The 19,038-nt window shown below is 35.4% G+C and overlaps 1 protein-coding gene and 1 long non-coding RNA gene across 2 annotated transcripts; both read left to right on the top strand.

Annotated features, from left to right (window-relative positions):
• Nucleotides 1-5,599: 5,599 nt before the first annotated feature.
• LOC110860144 lies at nucleotides 5,600-7,654 on the top strand. Its single transcript, XM_022109205.2, has 4 exons — nucleotides 5,600-5,769; nucleotides 5,875-6,149; nucleotides 6,439-6,613; nucleotides 7,049-7,654. Exons 1-4 carry the CDS (start codon nucleotides 5,724-5,726, stop codon nucleotides 7,540-7,542), a joined length of 990 nt encoding a protein of 329 aa, XP_021964897.1. The 5' UTR covers nucleotides 5,600-5,723; the 3' UTR covers nucleotides 7,543-7,654.
• A 1,466-nt stretch (nucleotides 7,655-9,120) lies between these two features.
• On the top strand, nucleotides 9,121-10,052 carry LOC118438964. Its single transcript, XR_004837166.1, has 4 exons — nucleotides 9,121-9,361; nucleotides 9,550-9,628; nucleotides 9,710-9,842; nucleotides 9,977-10,052. It is a non-coding gene; the product is annotated as an uncharacterized LOC118438964 (long non-coding RNA).
• The last annotated feature ends 8,986 nt before the right edge of the window (nucleotides 10,053-19,038 follow it).

The raw sequence follows: 19,038 nt of genomic DNA, 5'->3' as shown, positions 1-19,038 counted from the left end.
ATACATGTTGTCGCTACTACAACTCTGGATACGCATTTTAACAATTCAAGCAACTCTACCATCGTCGTTAGATACTCTCAAAGTGAGATGCTTGATAATTCAACTAATTAGTTAAGAAAGAAATGGGTGTTATGAGGAAGGTTTTTAAATTATTTTGTTACCAATAAATGCATTTTGTAAAAATGATTAATCCCTGTCTAATATTGCTATTTTTAGTGTCTGGAAACCATCTCTGACAAACTAAATTGTTTATTTAAGCAGAAAATCAGTACGTTGTGCACTTATCATATTCACCCTCACAACAATTGAGAAACGCACGGATCATTATTACATACTTTAAATGTTAACTTGAACTAGAAATGATTCGGTTATCAGGAAATTAGTATAATTGATAAACCCCAATTGCCTATATTCATTACTCATTACTAAAACTCATTACTGCGAACCAAAATAAACTCTGATAAAATTGCTCAATGTTACTAGAAATCAGATTTTTGTGAAATATTTGAATATTCGAAGAATCCTAGGATATCAGCAGCAAATATTTGATATTTATATTGTTTAATTTGACGACAAAGTACCTTGGTAGTCACTGAATATGCAATTTTGGGGCATAACTGTACACAGAAGGAATACTCTACTTGTATACATATTTGTAAGGACAACAATTCTGCATCAACTTAATTTCCCGGTAATAAATTCGAACAAAACTTTCGTAAGTTTGGCATGATTAATATTTATTTATTATTTGTTTTGCAGTCTCATCATAAAACCAGAGTTTAGCATAGTTTCCCTTCAGCGGAAGTGGCGCATGAATTATTTGTTAAGAGTAAACATATCGATTGAATTTGGCAGATAATTTTACCGTCATTTCTGATAATGCAATTTAACCATCATTTTTCACAGTTATAACTTGCGAATCTCATAATTAAAATGATTTCTGTCTCAATAAATTTGTTTATTTTTGATCTACAAATTCTATCCAAGATTGGAATTAAGACAATTTCATATGACAAATTGAAGCACAAATTTCGCATTTCTCCAGATCGTTTCCGACTAACGAAAATTATCATTTTTTCCCTAACAATTTTAGGAATAGCGCTAAATGGAGTCGTATCAATTATCGGGGGTGTGTTAGACCGATTTCTAATTATGTTTGCTGCAGTAATTGTCGGAGTGTTTGTACCATCTTGGGCTGCAGTGTATCCATTCCTCATAGATTCAAAGGCATTCGTAACACTTCTTAACATGCTGATCGAACAGTGGAATACCTATTGTTATGAATCAGGTAAGTATTATTTAATTTCATCCAAATCACTCAAATTTCCTAAAGTTTTCAAAGTGTAATAATCACAGTTAATCATGTGACTTTAGATGATTTTTGAGATTATCAAAATTTGTGATTTTAATGTGGGATTTTGTGATTAATTGTGATATTAATAATCGCCATCTAGCGGCACGTGTGTAAACTATGCAATATCGCTAGATGTGGACTATTAACAGCAAAATAAATCACATAAATAAGTATACTGTGATTTCATTAAACCGTTTCAAGCATTCGTATAAAATTTTAACTTTCAGAAATTTTTTCCATAAAATTACACTTCTGGAAATTACTCATAAAATGTTGCTACTTATTGTCTACCCTTACTGGGATAACTTCTTGGATCTTTATAAACGCCATTCCGTTATTTAATACCGGCATGCAACCTTTTCTTGGTTCCTTACTTCCAACTCGGACTGGGATTTGCGTCGCCGTGGGCCACACTTTCATATTTCTTATCCAAGCTTGGGCCATGCTCATCCTGGGAGTGACGTTTTGCATTCTCTTGTTCAAAATATTCTTGGGGGCTCTGATATGCATAGGGTGTGAGTTATCAGCAATAAAATGGTAATCGACTACAATAATCACAGTAAATGTGATTTTACGTGATTTATATGATTTTAGTAGACGCCATCTAGCGGAGTAGATTTTAGCTATGTAATATCGCTAGATGGTGTCTATTAAAATCACTTTAAATCACAATAAATCACAGTGTTATATGATTTGAGAACACTTGTATTGTGCATTACAACGAGATTAACATCTTTAACAAAGTATATGCATGGCTACCCTTTGCAGCTGTAATAACCAATTAATCGATCCAATCAATTAATTCACAACTTGAATCTTGAAATTCAATGGTTGTAACGTGCAATTTAAATATGTTATCTCGTTTTAGTGCACATGGATCTGTGGTGAAATTTTCTATAATTCTAAAATGGATTAATTAACCAGTATTATTTTCCAGGTGCAGTAAATCGACACATAAAGCCGAAGAAATAATCAATCATTACAGACATCTCTCTGTAATCGTGTCTCAAGTAAACTTCTGTTTCCGAGATGTCATTCTCCCAGCTGTGTTGGTAACGATATCGTTTGGAAATATTTTAGGAACGTATCTAACAGTTTCGCTAAAATCGGATATATTCCAAAGTCTCGGCCACGGTTTATTTCCAACATTCGCGACAGCCTCGTTCAATTCAATCATTGCAATAGGTACAATTTGCGGATATGCGAATCGTTGCTCGAGAAAGTGTGTGTTGGGATTTTCAACCAAATCCATGCCAATGAACAGAATGAGTAGGATAATCTTTAGAAAAATGGTTAGATCTTGTTCCCTAGTAAAGATAAGGTTTGGCAGCAACTTTATGGAAATTTCGACCCCGTTGGTAATGTCGAGTTGGTGTGCGAAGAGCAGTGTTAGGCTGCTTTTATTGTATAAATGTTAGTATTAAAATTAATTTGGGTTTTATTAATCTGTAAATAAAATTAGTGTCTGTATCATTATGGCTGAATAATGTAATGTAATGTAATGGACAAATATTACTGTGACGTAGTGCTCCTTAGATTTAGCACTTTTAGGAGGTAAAATATGTCTGGAAATCGAATAGATTTCAGGAAACTTATTGTGTAAATTTAGTAATTTGATATTAAATAATGTTTTTTATTAATAGAAGGAATTGTGGACCGTCACACTTATTTTCCAATAACCATTAAAAAGGCAGTGTATACATATTTTATTTCTTTTAATTCGAATATAGAACGATTGATAAAATGAAAGACTTTGAACATTGTTGCATTTAATATCATCAGCTTATTCGTATAATGAGGTTAAACATTTAATCAAATTCATCTTATTTTTATGTCTCACCCTACAAATATTGTATTTCATTCTCAGCAGACGCTGTTTATTTGTGTAGCTTCTGTCTCCACAATATTAACAATTGATTTCATGGATTTCGAAATGATAACAACAACGTCAGCGTATTGTCCAGAATTCCAGCATAAAACTTGGTCTTATACCGATTCCCAATATCCATCAATTTATTCCCTGGTAATCCGTACTGCATGGTAAAGATCGGTATCGAATTTACCACCCTCCACTCCAACGAACTTCTGACCTTGCCCCGCCTCAAGTTTGTCAACCCCTCCATCCATTTCGCACTCACTCTTTCAATTGCCCTTAGCAGGAAATACGACAAGAAAAATATGACCTGTAAAATATACGGGACACACAGGTATGCTCCAGTAGGCATTTTCAGAGCCATTTTGATTGCCACGTATACAAATCCTGGCGTAAGAATGGATACAGTAGAAACAAATATAAAAAGCATGCTCAAAACGAAATCCCTCCCAATACCGCCAACTATTTGAAGTTGTCTATAATTCGCGATAATTTTAGCAAATTGTTCATCCACAGCTAATTGGCTGGTCAGATCCGTAATTTTTTCCCATGTAAGTACAATCGTAGGTAAAAATGTTATCATCATTCCTATCATTTGTATAGTTTCGACAGTGGCAATCGTCATAGTGACGTAGCTGAGGAACCAGGCTGTCCAGCGTGTCCATCTATAATTGGCGAGGTATGATCCATACCATTCTTCGAGGAGGTAGCCGTGTGGACAAAGTTTGAAATATACGGAACAGCCAGACATGATGAAGGCGGCGATTACCAAGAAAGGATATTGTAGTTTCAAGATTTGAATCGATTTTCGATTAGTTGGCAAGTTGTACCGAGCGTGTGAGAGTGATTCTAAAATTTCATAATTATTTTCAAAATATCCTCAAATCTCAATATTTTATCTCAGCCTACGTAGACGAATTTTATATACAGTAAATATCTTACCCTTTACCAAGCGCGTTCCAATTTCACCAGATTTTCAATTAATTCCACCACATCAAAGGCGTAGTGTGCAGCAAGCAACAAAAATTCAAACATGCTCCCAATCAAGGTGCCGATTAACGGGAAAAAAATCCCAACCCAGGTGGGGCTATTGCCATTAAGGAATCTTGTTACAATAACCATGGTAAAACTTCCGTTCATTAAGATGAGAACGATGAAAATATTGTACCAGTACAATTTGCACGACCATACCCCGCGAATAGTGAATCGTTCCTGGGAAACATTCCAAGATATGGGATGTCGTTCAAAGAAAGCAGTGTCAAACGTGGCGGAATAAGTTTCTAGTAATTGGGTGGAAAGAAGGGTTGCTTTTGGTATCGGAAATGCCCAAAGGTGTTGAAAATATGGAGGAAATTTTGATAACAGCCAGGACGCCATGGTCAAATCGTTGCTAAAATACTTAGAATGCGAATTGAGTGGAAGACATATAGCCATCGGTTATGTATGTAGCAGTTAAATTTGAAATCGATACAGTTTCGTGATGTTGGTAATGTAATAAATTTTGTGAAACCTTGCATAAATCGAATAAGATATAAATTTAAGCGCTATATATAACTTATTTATGGTTTATTTTAATATTAAAATGGTTTAAAATTGTCAGAATTATTGACTTATCCATTGAAAGAAAGTTATGGAATGGGTAATTGTGTTTAAATTTAGTGAAACGTTCAGCATTGCTAAATTACAAACATTTATATGCAGAAGACCTAAAAGTGAAGCAATATTTAACCGTTGATGCTTAATATTTATGGAATTTAACCCGTTTATATATAAATTTGCTTGTAAAATTCCGTTAATTCTGGACAAGTTAATAAGTTTCCTGTAGCGGAAGTGGAAGCTCATTCGGTATCGGCCCCCACAATTTTATTGAAGATCCTCATTAAAGACACACGACTACTGCTTGATTTAAATAATCAACTCATCCATCACTTGGTTCAAGTGACTTGGATTGACGATGTAGAAATTCGTCAATTATGTAAACAATTACATACATCTTTTAATCACTGTCATAACCGCGTGACAACCAGTTATGTATACAAATATATAATTCATTCCATAAATATCTCACCTTTTTGCAACATCAACCATTTACGTGTGACAGCTAAGTTGAAAGAGTTTAAGTTGAAATAATTCAAAACAAATTGCATAAGTTTAGATTAATTGTCAATTTTACTTAATTCGTACAAAACATTCTTCCAAACATTACGCACGAGCTTGTATAATGCCCAGTTGTACGAATTTATTTATCTCTCCACATGACAAGATTACACTTAATTAATTAATATTAAGTTATCGAGGAATGTTATCATTTTGACATTTCACAGTAACGTAACCATCACCCCATCACCGTGTTGCATAAATGGTGCTCGAAACCAGATTCAACCAGCCCATTCAGAACTACTCCGCGTTTCACTTTAGACGAATCCTTAGTCGCATCCGAGGAGTTTCGATCACTTGTCGGTTCACTGGACACCCAGATTTTGACGAAAATTAGCAATGCATTCGTCCATCTATATTCTCGTCTTGTTCGCCGTAACTTTGAGTATAATAAAGACAAAATATATACCTTAATTAAAACTGCCGTTTTGTCGGACAGTTTCTTAATTGTTCTATTTTATATAAATTAATTTTTCTTTAAATATTTTAGCAACCGCGCAGTCCACAATGTGCCCGGAAACGGTGCTAGATGGAGTTTACTCCTTCGTCATCAACTCGACCTCCCCACTGGGTCCGATTAATTTGATGTACGTCCAACACGACGCCTTCCGCGGGCTTCCCTTCGCCACGACAACGTTGCACAATGAGCTAAACCAGTTGACGACGTATAACCGTTTAGACGACTTCCGGCGGTACGATTGCCCCGATATTTGGGGGTACCAAACCGTTTGTGAGAATACGTACAACATGACGGTTGAACAGAGGGTAGGTACCGCAAACTTAATAATTGACAGTTCGTCTTTCTGCGAGAAACAGGGGGAAATTCACACTGTTTTGGATAATTCCCTTGACAGTGGGCATAATTGAGAAAAATAGAAAAACTGCGAATAACCGTGACAAAACTATTATATTTGTTTCATATTACCCTAAATCGATTTTGACAGTTATTCACAGAAATGTCAAGTGGTAATTAACGGTAAATATTAGGCGGTAATTAACGGTAATTACCATCTAGATCCCTTGTGCGAAATGTAACATATTTTTTTATTTTTAGGAAAAAAGTAACCGTACCGCTTTCGATCGTGGTCATATCACTCCCGCAAACCCGTACCGATTTTCTGTAGATGCACTAAGCAGTACGTTCTATTGCATCAATATTGCGCCACAAGATCCCTGGACGAATCAAAATCCTTGGGTTACGGTGGAAAGTAGGGCTCAAAGACATTTTGGTGAGTAGACAAGTTTTTTTTTTGCAGTAGGGGTATTCAGTAACGTAACTAGGATAAATTTAATGTTCCTGAAATAACATCAAGGTGATATAAACCACATAACTGTGTGATTTAATGTTACTTAATGTGATTTTTTATAATTTTAATAGTCCCCATTTAGCGATATCATATAGGTAAAATGTACCCCGGTAGATGGCGTAGTAAAATACAATAAATCACAAAAATAACAGTGTTTCAATTAAATCACATTAAATTACCAAGCGTGATCATCACACTCTGAACCTTGACTAATTTACATGATTTTAGCAGGATTTGTTTTATTCGAGTTTGATTTGATTGTTATTTTTCACAAGTTTATTATACCACAGTTACCCTGTTTATAATGGTGACGTGAATACCTCCAATAAATAATTCTTTGTATTAATTACGCCATAGCCGCCGACGCTGGCTACGTCATGACCGGAATCTGCGATCGAGACGACGTCTGGAGTCCGACCTATATCGGCTACAAAGTTCCGGCCTGTTACTGGAAATTAATTTGCTACGTGGACCCCAGAGGAGACACCCAAGTCGTCGGGTTCATCGGAAATAATACCCTTCTCAAGTATTGTAGTGGATGTGACGTGGAGGAGAAAGCGCAACGAGTCATCGATACCACAACTGTTCGAGATCAGCGCGAAATCCTGAACGAAATTGACTCGAATCGGGTCTCCTTCGTTTTGGAGGCTTGGGTCGGGGCGGAAAGTTACTTATTGGTTAACAGAAATGAAAACAGGGTGCCAAGAGCGACCGACTGCTGGAGTAGGATGACCGCTCCACAAGAGGTTAAGGATGAGTGGAATACCGTGATGAGAGCAGATGTCTTGGCGCATGAGTACACGGAGGAGATGGATTTGGACTTGATTCAAAAGATGTGGCAGGAGCGGTAAATTATTGTGGGGGATTGTGAGACAAGATTTTATTTAATGGCGGCAAAATTTGAATATTTTAAGATCAAAGTTTGATTTGAGAATAAAATCATGTGAATATTGCATCAATTAATTGTTTTGTGAAGGCATCAAGATACGAATCAAGTATTTGCAATTTCCATGAGCCTACTGCAAATATCTCAAATTGTTACATACATAGTTATGAAACTCATTAAAAATGGCTTAGGCTCTGGATTGACGATTATTTTGAGAATTAATTTCATACCTTGTATATTAAATCGACATTACTAATTGAGAATTTAATTACCCATATGAGAGATTATGTAGCTTATAATAATCACAAGATTTCGAACGTTTTGTGCCATGTGGAAATCTTAATTACTTGGGAAATAAGATTTAATACAGAGACGAAGATGAAGAAGCTCAATAAACGAGAATAGAATCTCAGAAGGGAGAAGCTCATGTAGCAACGAGAGATTAAACTTTAGGTACCTTAGCAAATACATTCTCAATCTCGTTCATGCAAGGGAAAATAATTAAATAATACGATATACATATGGAGATTAATATCATGACGGAATAAATCATACGTTTACAAGCACAAAATATTTCTTAGAAAAACAATTTCAATTAATTTATTGGCACAGATGTGACAACATTATTTTCTTTCGGACTACAGCATTTATTGATATTGTAAGTAGAAGAAGATTAGCTGGATTACATTACCTAGTTTGATGGTATGATGCGCATCTTTAATTCTCATTTACTTGGTAATTATCAAATGTCATCATTATGTGTCTTCCCAACAACAGCATGGACTATTTATCAACCTAGACAGTGCTGTCAATATCGAATGTAAACATGCATGTTTTCCCACTTTAGCATTATGCAGCGAACCTAGACAGAAACCACTTCAGCGCAAAAAGGGTGAATTTTATAATTTGAAAATATAACAAGGATCAATAATTCGCAATATGTGGAGACACTAAGCATCAAAAAACCATATGTATAGCAAAGTTTGAATTGGTAAGAGATTACAAAAAATACAGCAGGGGTATTCACTACACCTTGTCTATGTCAAAATAAGTAGACTGGTTCTGAGTTTCTTCGGTGCCATGCTTACCATCGAGACGTTGAAAACAATGGAACTCATTTCATAGATTGCAGTAACTGCGCTGAATATTTATTTCGTATCGGTTGTCCATGCATACGATAGAGAATTGGGGAGGGCAAAAAAAGAAAGCATTGAACAAGTAACGTCAAACCCGTCCCTCGGTAAGGTAGACGAACACATGGTTTAGTTTAACGTAATAATATCTTTATTATACTTAAATCAAATAATATGCAGTGTTAGAGACATGACTAAATTACTTGTGAGGTATATTATTAATTTAATTATGATTTTAAACAAGGTTAGAGATTGGTTGACGAATAAAAATACGTACTGAATCAGGTAATTGATTTTTGAAGGGATAATTAAAAAATCAGGGGAAAAATCAAATTAATTCAGTATCTGCATTTCCAACATAAAAATTAACGTTACCCCCAACTCTCTGACAGGATAGGATATGTAAACAAACCGTTCTTCCAAAGCAAATAAACACATTTTGTCCCATTTTCCGTCTCACTCGAGTATTCATTTATATTCCTACCGACCACCAAGCTAAAAATCTGTTCGGTAAAATTGCTACTTTTTGAAATTGCAAAATTACAAAAACAGGGATATATTTATAAGTTTATTTTCACCCTGAATAAATAATTCGCAATGTGTGGTGACACGAGGCAAAAGCAAACCAAATGTATCGCACTGTTTCAATCGGTAAGTTAAAAAATACTTCCTGGCAGTAGGGGTATTCACGCCATGGTCATAAACGCTGTAAAACTGACATTAAAAAATAATTTTTGAAATTTCCCGCTGTCATGTACGGCGTCATTGACTGTGATGTTAAATACCCATCATTAATTTAATCACGGATTTAGATAATTGATTCAATTTCTGTGCCCCAGATTTGTGGAACAGCACTGATTTTCTTCTTACTCGTAATACCTTCAGCAAGTGATGAGTGGAACCAATACGACCGAGGAAGTAAATAATTTATTTAAAAGAAATCCGGTTACTTTCGTAATTGTGTTTTTTTTAGTGTCATAAAACTGTTTATTAATTTAGATATCCTCTATTACGTGTTGATCGGGGCCATTCTGATTTCTATTTCGTCAGCAATTTCATTATACCGTGGAGCAAAAAATGTAGGTATACACATTTCTTGTATTTGGATAATTCACTTGTACATATTGCACAGGTTCGCATAATATAAACTTTTTACAAACTTTTTGGCCTACTAATAAGTAACAATCAGCCGTAGAGTTTACAAATAACCGATATCAAGTAATAATTTGCAACGTTTATTTTTTTGCTTACGTTCCCAACATTTAGTGCTTCTAACCACTTTACCCGTTTTCACCTGCAAGAAATGCAAAGGTGCAAGAAAATCTTCCCTCCAATAAGGTGCCAGTCAAATTTTTATACGACTAGTATTTTAATAGCCAAAAAATGGGTGTGGTGTTGGTGGGTGTTACACGTTCACTTAAGGGGTGACTTATATATAGGCCCGTTATTGTAAGCCCACAGCATGCATTTGGGAATTAAGATGGAGTGGGAAAGAGCATAGACTTTAGACTGCGGGGAGTCCAAATCGCAGACAGATTTTTACACTGAACTCATGGATTGTATTATTTCGAAAATGGCAGTTATCTATTGTTAAAGAAATATTATCTATAAATCAAATAAGATAGAATAAAGGAAGTAATTTGTAGAACTATAAAAGTTTAGTGATTGAAGACAAAGTACCCTATTTTCATCACATAGCCGATACTTAACCCCTCCAAATTTTTATACGATTATTAGATTTAGAGTTACATACATAAACATATATAATTCCACAGATATGAAATTTCTATATTTTAGGGAAAACGGACAAATTGCATGGTGTGGATCTGTGTCACAACCATTGGGCTGGTTCTGAGTTTCGTCGGTGTCGTATTTACTCTCATGACGATGAACATGACTACCAGGCAAGTTATTTCACAGGCTGGAGGAATTGTGCTGAATATGTATTTCCTATATGTTGTATATGCATATGTTGAAGAATTGGAGAGGGCCAAGCAAGAAAGAATTGAACGAGCAAACTCGCACCAATCTCCCAGTCAAGTGGTCTAACGTAATAATATGTTTATTATACCTAGGTCAAATAATATACAGTGTTAGAGGCATGCAAAATAATTATTAATTTTATTATAATTTTATTTGAAATCGGGTCAAATTCTGATTTACGAATAAAAAGACGTATTTAATCAAGCAGTTGATAATTAAAAAACCAAGGGACAAATAAAATATTTTCAAAATCCAGCAGCATAATAAAATGTATGTACCTGTATGACATATATTTCATTTTGTATGGATAATAATTTTCTAAAAGTGACGATGGCAAATTACGACGATTTCTCCGTAGTTTGTCACCAATCTTAAAAAAATTTATTTTCAGGACATATTTTATTATCGATAATGTACAAATATTTATATCTATTTTTGTAAGAGGATTAAAATAAGTTAGTAAATATTTACATAACTTTAAAATTAAAAATAAATAATGAATTAATATTTTAATTTGATTTAGTTATAATCTTCTACTATATAGCGGTTATTTTTATGGATATTTACATCTCGGCTATAATTTGTCTGTATCTTGGAGCATAAAATGTACTCATTTTGAAATATTTATTGTGCACAGGGTGACTACTTATACCTCCATCGGTATGTACTAATTTTGTTTTCAATTTATGCAGGAATATCGTAACTTGTGTCAATTTTTATTCTAAAGGTTGTCGGCACAGGTATGCTCTTCTCTTTACTTGCGATTATAGCTGCGACAAAGGAACTACGGTGGGACGTGTACAGAAACGATTACAAATTTAGGTTATGTACGTTCAAAATATTTTCATTTCAGTTATAAATATTTATTAGATTCATCAACAATTATTAATTATTCATGTTTAGCGATTGCACCCTATTTCGGGATGATCGTTGCCGTGGTGATTTCCATCCTGGCAGCGATTTCGTTATACTTTGGAGCAAAGAAGGTACAAGTCACATTATTACCGTGGGTGTCAAACTATACATATACCATTCTGGTATTGACTATACATTAAAATACGCTCAAACTTTTCACTGATTTCTTGTAAGGGACTAAAAACTGCCCTTATGTATACCTAAAACTAATCCCAATTTATTTCTTTAGGGAAGCATCCCTCTCTGCGTTGCGTGGGCGTGGGTTTCAACAATTAGTGTTATCCTGGCCATCATCGGCTTCGTGTATACCCTCACTACGTTTAAAGTGGGGCAAATTATTGGGCAAGGGGTTACAATTGCGGTAGATATTTATTTCATATCGATTGTCACGGAATACATGGAAGAGTTGGAGGTAGCAATGGAAGAAGAGTTTGCACGATCTAGTCCAGAACCGAGCCCTGATAATTTGGATGAAGATATAGTGTAGGGTAGATAATATTTACATATATGTAGAGGGTAGCCATCTAATCTGTGAACACCTTTGCCCAATGACTGTTGAGATTGGGCGGGTGATCGAGTTTGAAATTTCTATGATAACTTGCACATATCCTTAGCTCCAACGTGTATACATAAACGCAAAGAATTTCTGAATAGTTATATAAATCCCTCGAGATCAAATTTTAAAATGTTCTAGTTATTTAAAATTTTTACGTAACTGGGATTACTTTTCTTAATAAACACACATTCCAGGAAATTAGCATTTTTAAATACTCACATACTTACAACTTATTTCCGCTAGTTCGTATATATACTTGTAATATTAGTTATTCATAACCTAACCAAATTTACCGTTCGGAGTGTGAATGTAATTATCCTTCCCTAAGTACATACATATTTACATCTACATAATTATCAGAAGACACGAACCAGGGATAAGTTTATCATTATATGATTAATTTATTCGCAGATCTTATATAACTTATATGTAAGTAGTAATCCAGAAGAATATTGTGAAACACTTGAATTTTTTCAAGTTACATAGTAAGCCACGTCATTCATCCTAGCTACATTCCTCAAGTATTCCTAAAAGTCCTATCAAATTCAAACAATGTCGCGGAACCAATCCTTCATATTTCTTCAAATTCTGTTATGCACTTACATATTAGCAAATTCATCAGCAATTGATCACTGTACAGTGCCACCGTTAGACCACATGATCACCGCCACATCGTCTAATTCACCTTGCTACAATCACATCACATTTCATCACCTGTACTCCGAAGATTTCCCGCACAAATTAACAAGAAACACCCCAATGAAACTCACCTCAAGAAAACGAATTTACACAAATCCCGCTTTCAATCGTCCCCTCCATCAAAACCAATTACGGCTAAACATTTTCAAAAACCGGGCCTGGAAATGTGAAACTGTCTTTTTGTATTTCAACACTCGGTTGAAATACGGTACGAATTACAGCTCCACGCTAGCATCTTGGATCGAATCACAGACAAACTCGTACTGGGTGGAACCCTTTGGACGAAAGATTATCGAGCAAAGATTTTTCTTCGTTTTAATTCCATTCCTTGAACGACACGATTTTGCAGCGAATCTCACAATGCCCATATACTTCGCAATAATCAAACATGAACTTCTAGCATCTTACGTTGTATATGTTCCGAACTTTTTAATCATTTTCGAAAACAGTACCTGTGTCCATCATTTCTTCAACTTTCCTGCCCTCTTTACCAATTTTATTTGTCAAGATACCCCACAGTTTGAGAAACCCGCTCAAACCATATTCTTCCATAACCCGGTTGCATATTCCAAATGGGAGGTTTATGAACATGACGATTACACTCCTTCATTCGTTACGATAGGTGATCAATTAAGTGTTAAAACAAAAAATCCATTTCGCGACGTTGTCAACGTCAACAAGTACTTTTTAGAGTTGTTTATCACCGAAAAAATAAACGTTTCTGACAATTTTCGACAACCTATCAGCTGGCAGCAAGCAGGTTTGCTTAATTCTGTAACAAACGAGTTACTTTCAACAATGCACTCTGGCCTGTCGCAATACACTCCGAATGGAATAATGATCGATTCTGTTTCGTACAATTTCATAACCTGTTACAAAACTATCGCCCTCGAATTCGACATTTATTACATGCCGTTCGATCTTTTGTCCTGGATCGCGATAGGTTTTAGCATCATCGCCATTACAACCATTCTACACGTGTACATTGTGTATTACATCCGCACTAAGACAAATAGTATCTTACTACTCGTATTAGGCTCACTATTAGACGAAGCGCCTGTCTTCAGTTCAAAAGTTTCAGACCAATGCTTCATTAGATGTATCATAATACCCTGGTTGGTAATGTGCACCGTCCTCTGCAGCGCGTACACCGGGTTACTAATCGAACACTTGAATTCCCCGCTGGCCGAGAAAATGTACAGCGTAGCGTCCGACCTATACTGTGAACCGATTTCTAACATCACGTGGCAAATGGGATTTGAGCGGGCCAAGCTGCGGGGCAAGATAAGCGTTGGCATAATGAATTATTACGTCGAAAATACATCCCTGCCGCAAGATTTGGTAGAAATTGGACAAAGTAAGGACCACTGTTTCACTTCCTTGTCCACCTTTACCGATCCTTATTCATCGTTAGTGTTGTACGATAAAAGCTATAAATTCTCACGGGCTATACGCGATGCTTTTGGAATTGAATGGACCGAAATTGAAAAGTTGCCTTATCTACACCCAATTTATTGGTTTCTGAACCCGAAACATGTCTGGTTTCCTAAATCTTTGCTCAACTGGGGAATCGAGAGAGATATCACGCATGAAAAATTATTCTTCGAAACGGAGCGGGAACTTACAAATTGTGCAAAATCAGTATTTTGGGACACACAATTAGAACTTGATTCATATTTAGCACACTTGAAAGGAAATTATCCACTGTTGTCGTTCTACAAGGGGAAAGAAGCCTTGCTTCCGGTTCCGGTATTTTTACAATTTCAAGCCGACTGGGGTTCCCAGGTGCCAATTCGGTTTGAAAGGATTGTGGAGGCGGGAATTTATTCGAAAGTGTTGGAATACTCGAAGCTCAACGAGAAGAATAAGTTTAAGAATAGTACAAGAAATATATTAGAAATGGATAAATTTAAATCAGAGTCGTACCAAAGTGCGGTGCCGCTCAGGATTGGGAGTAATTTACAAACATTGTTTATAATAATTTTGATATTGTTGGGGAGTGCGGGATTAGAATTTTTTCTTGAAAGGGGATGGAATAAGAGGAAGTTTTATTGTTTTAGGGTACGTAAATTGCTAAAAATTACTAAGAAAAAATAAGCTATAATTGAGCAAGGAGTTAATCCCGTAAGCAATACTGGGGGCATAAGATACCTCCAAAAACTCCAGCAACCTGACCAATCTACCCAAGGCGAGGATAAGTATAAAGACGTGCAAAAACCTTAATTGTGCAAATCCAAATATTTGGCAGAGAAGAAGTACCACAAAAAATCACGTTGGATAGGAATACCATGAACATTAATATATTCCAGTGAAGCAAATCTTTGGAATTTTTATACCAATGTAATTTCTGTTGTGAAACGTTCCACTCCAGCTGGAATTTTGGCATGTAGGCAAAATATTTAGAAAATGTATCGAGGGATCGCCACATTAGGGGTGTGACGACGGTCATGATAAAGAAATGTTGAAGGTAGGAATTTTTCTTGCTGATATAGCTATCAACGAATGTGAGGCAGGTTGATTTAGAAAAAAATTGTTTACGTGACTTATCTAGGTCGAGTTTTAACTTTATGACGGTCCCAAATGCGAAATTCTGATAAATTCATGCATAATTCAATATCCTTTTATTGGTTATGTATATCCCTATCTAGTCAACTGTAAAATATTTTGTAGACATTTACTTAATTTGACAGAAATTTCTTCTCCTAAAAAACATTATTCGTTTATTTTCTAAAATTTGGCCAATTCTACGTTTTATGCTTTTACCTACTACTTATTTATTGATGACATGATAATATTTGGTAGCAATTGGTTATGAGCAGCAAAATGGTTACATAAAGCTATATAAAGGAGAAAAATAAAGTATTTGGTTGCAAAAAACTTAAAATTGTGTTTATGCTTGTGCTTGTCGTTTGAATCTGCGAAAGTTTTACCGTTTTGTTTTTACATTGATAATTTCCAACTTATGTAATGCATATGTAGAATTATGACCTTTGTTCACATATGTAGCACATTATAAGAATCCATGATGATGATTAATGATTACAGATGAATACCCCCAAATTTAATGAAACTTTACAATATATGAAATAATTTGTATTAATAAGACAAGTACAATAGAAATATTATAGTACGCAATTTATTTATTTATATTTTATGTCACATCCTTATTTCAAGAACAATAGCAGGATTTCCATCACTGGTACATTAAGTATTTCCTTTCTCAAATTTATACAAATCAGCCACACTTCTTTTTGATTTTCTGAAACAATAAGCACATCAAATTTTTTGATTCAACAATGAACTTCAAATTTCCGGGAACTTTCCACCTCTTCGTTTCCCTTGTCCTTCTCACCATTGCAGAAGGATATTGGCCACCAAGACAGAACACGGGGCGCAGCGAGGCTTACGTTGACAAGGAACTTGAAGCCGCCAAAGCTCGCGCGGTACAATGCGATTGTCCAAGAAATGCGGTAATTCTTCCCTCAAAGAAAAACAAATTTGTAAAAAATTGCGGATTTCATAATTAAAAATTTTTTCAACAGGAATATGACAAGGAGCTTTACTTTTGTTCTGATGATATGCGAGGGGGCGGTTGTAGCGGATCCATGTTTAAATGTACTGCTCGTGACGCACCATCCGAGAAAGTTGAAGAGTGTACGGAATGCAAAATGAATTTTGGCTCGGACCCAGGCGCCGGCGCTACAGTGCAATGTGGGGAAAAAAGCTTCCCAACATTTCTCGGACGGCCAGATTTCAAGTAGAGGATCAAAATATTTATAACGTTTGCTTATGGAGAACATAATAAAGTTATATTATACGTACAGATATTTCATATTTATGTGGTGCGTTCGACATTTTGCGAGGTAATCAAGTTGCTAAGATCGCAAAAATACGAAATTGTTGCTATTTACAACAATTTCATATTTTTTGCTTGATTAGATTATATGATAAGAGTTGTGCTTGTCATTGCGCAATTCACTACCCGTTTTCCGTGTACATACGTAGAAATGATTAGTGTAAGTTATCATTATTATAATTATTTTGCAGACTAATTAATGAGAATGATAAAATATTATATTTCTTTACAATTACGTACTTATTTAAAATGTGTTTCAAAGTCATCTAGAAATTTATACAGACTAATTACGACTTTCATGCCAATAGCAAAAATTCGTTTCTAACTTGTAAATTTTAGAACACCGACTGATTTTAATTACAGCAAACCTAGCAGGAATTTATGAACTTCGAACTCGAGCTAGCATATCATTTGACAGGTTTTGCAATGGGGGTTGATTTAGTACAGGTGTGGAATCGAGGATTACAGTTGGATCATTTTTTAATTGAACGCATTTCTGCAAATGAAGCTGAGGTTTAGGTGATCGATAGCATAGTGACTTCAAAATTGAGCCCTTATTTTGTTCACCGATTGTTTTGCGTTTATAACAAAAGCAAAAAATCCTTTTGCACTGCACTATTTTGTTCTTACGAACCGGTGCTATAGAAATGACATTGTTTCTTAATTTTACCCGCAATTCTACCCCAAACGTCACAATTGCGAAGGATAAAATTAATAAGAATATATAATAGCAGTATCGAACGGACTCCTGATTGACACTGGCGAACTCGTCATTCAGCTTCTTTTTTTGAGGATCTTTAAATAAAATGCGAAGAAAATATTCTTTTGTAAACCTTCCAAAATTTATGCCACGCAACTTCACTGTTTTAAGTTTCCCCATATGATAAAACCGTTCCGGAAACCCACCCTCTATTATTCCTGCCCATGATTTTTGGTACAATTTGGTAAAGAAATTTCGTCGCAAGACCCACATCAAATCCTCCTTAAAGGATAAGACTTCTCTCCCTTGGAAAACGATGATAGACGGGGACGACGCTATACCGTCAAGCATGCCATCTGTGTGCCACATGGCGTCCATTATTGCTAAAGTTTTACCCTTCGTGTTTAACTCCTTTGTAGTATTATACTCGTATAGTTCGTCCTGTTGAGATATTTTGCGCCCAATAGGATATGCAGATTCCCCAGGTAGAAATATATTTCGTTTAAGTTTTCCTAAAATGGATGAAACGTTCTTTCCGTAAATTCCTAGAGTTATGGCGTTATTAATTTGGTATTCTAGGTTACCACCGTAATAAGATTTACCAGCAGAAATAATCGGAATTCCAGATTCTGCAACATCTTCTAAAGTTAGTGGGATAAACGGGTATATCACCGTTGTCATCGACGTGGTTAGCTCGCTTTCATACAGCGATACCAATATGGTTGTACCGAGCATGAAACATCCCACTATCCAGATCGCATTAACACCCCATTTGCCCATTAGTGGGTCAACTCTAGAGTTATTTTGAGATATTAGGACAATATAGATAAACCAAAATCCCTCAATTAGTGACCTTTCTAGTAAGAAATGACGCTTTTCGACAGAGTCTGCAGCATAGATAAGAATGACTACGATAAAACACGTAATCAATATTGATAACCATGTGGCCTATGAAAACGGTTCGATTAGCGACTCAAACCCTTTCAGTGACCTAGGTCTAGCAACAATTACATAAAAGTTGAACGGGGCTTTTGTGCTAACAAGATAATCCGCCTTGGAAGCTGACGGATTGAAGAAGTAGTAATCCATGTGAGATTCGTAACGTTCAAATATATCAAATAGATGGTTAAGTTTGTTATATTGATTACGGGTAGTTGTAAAATTTCTCAGTTCTGCAATATATGAAACACCACAATAAGACCAGTCCACAGATTCACAATCTCCATCCACCTTTTCTAACTTTACGATATTATTGTGAATATCGATAAAGGTAACCAATTGATTTTGAAGATTTCCATTGTAAGTGTTCCATACATCATCGAACTCGTATAAAGTTGCAGATTCAATAATCGGGATTGATGAGCAAGGAATGCAAACGGTATTAATTGTTGGCGAAGAGTGTGGGACAATGAGAAGCTTTAGTGCACCTGGGATCAGAGAAATGTGATTAGTGCTGAGTAGAAACGATTTTAAGTGATAGAGTAGAACATATTCAGGATTGGAGTTTTTATAATTTATGAGTAGAAATTTTTTTATCAAGAAATCATGAAGGATGTAACTTCGTGTCGAATCTAAGGCAACTATAGTGAGCCATTCTTTGTTCCGCGGGACTAGTGGAT

The sequence above is a fragment of the Folsomia candida genome, unplaced genomic scaffold (assembly GCF_002217175.1).
Source record: "Folsomia candida strain VU population unplaced genomic scaffold, ASM221717v1 Fcan01_Sc029, whole genome shotgun sequence".
NCBI classification, from domain to species: domain Eukaryota; kingdom Metazoa; phylum Arthropoda; class Collembola; order Entomobryomorpha; family Isotomidae; genus Folsomia; species Folsomia candida.
The sequence above is the reverse complement of the archived record's forward strand: the minus strand, read 5'-3'. Positions and strand labels throughout refer to the sequence as shown.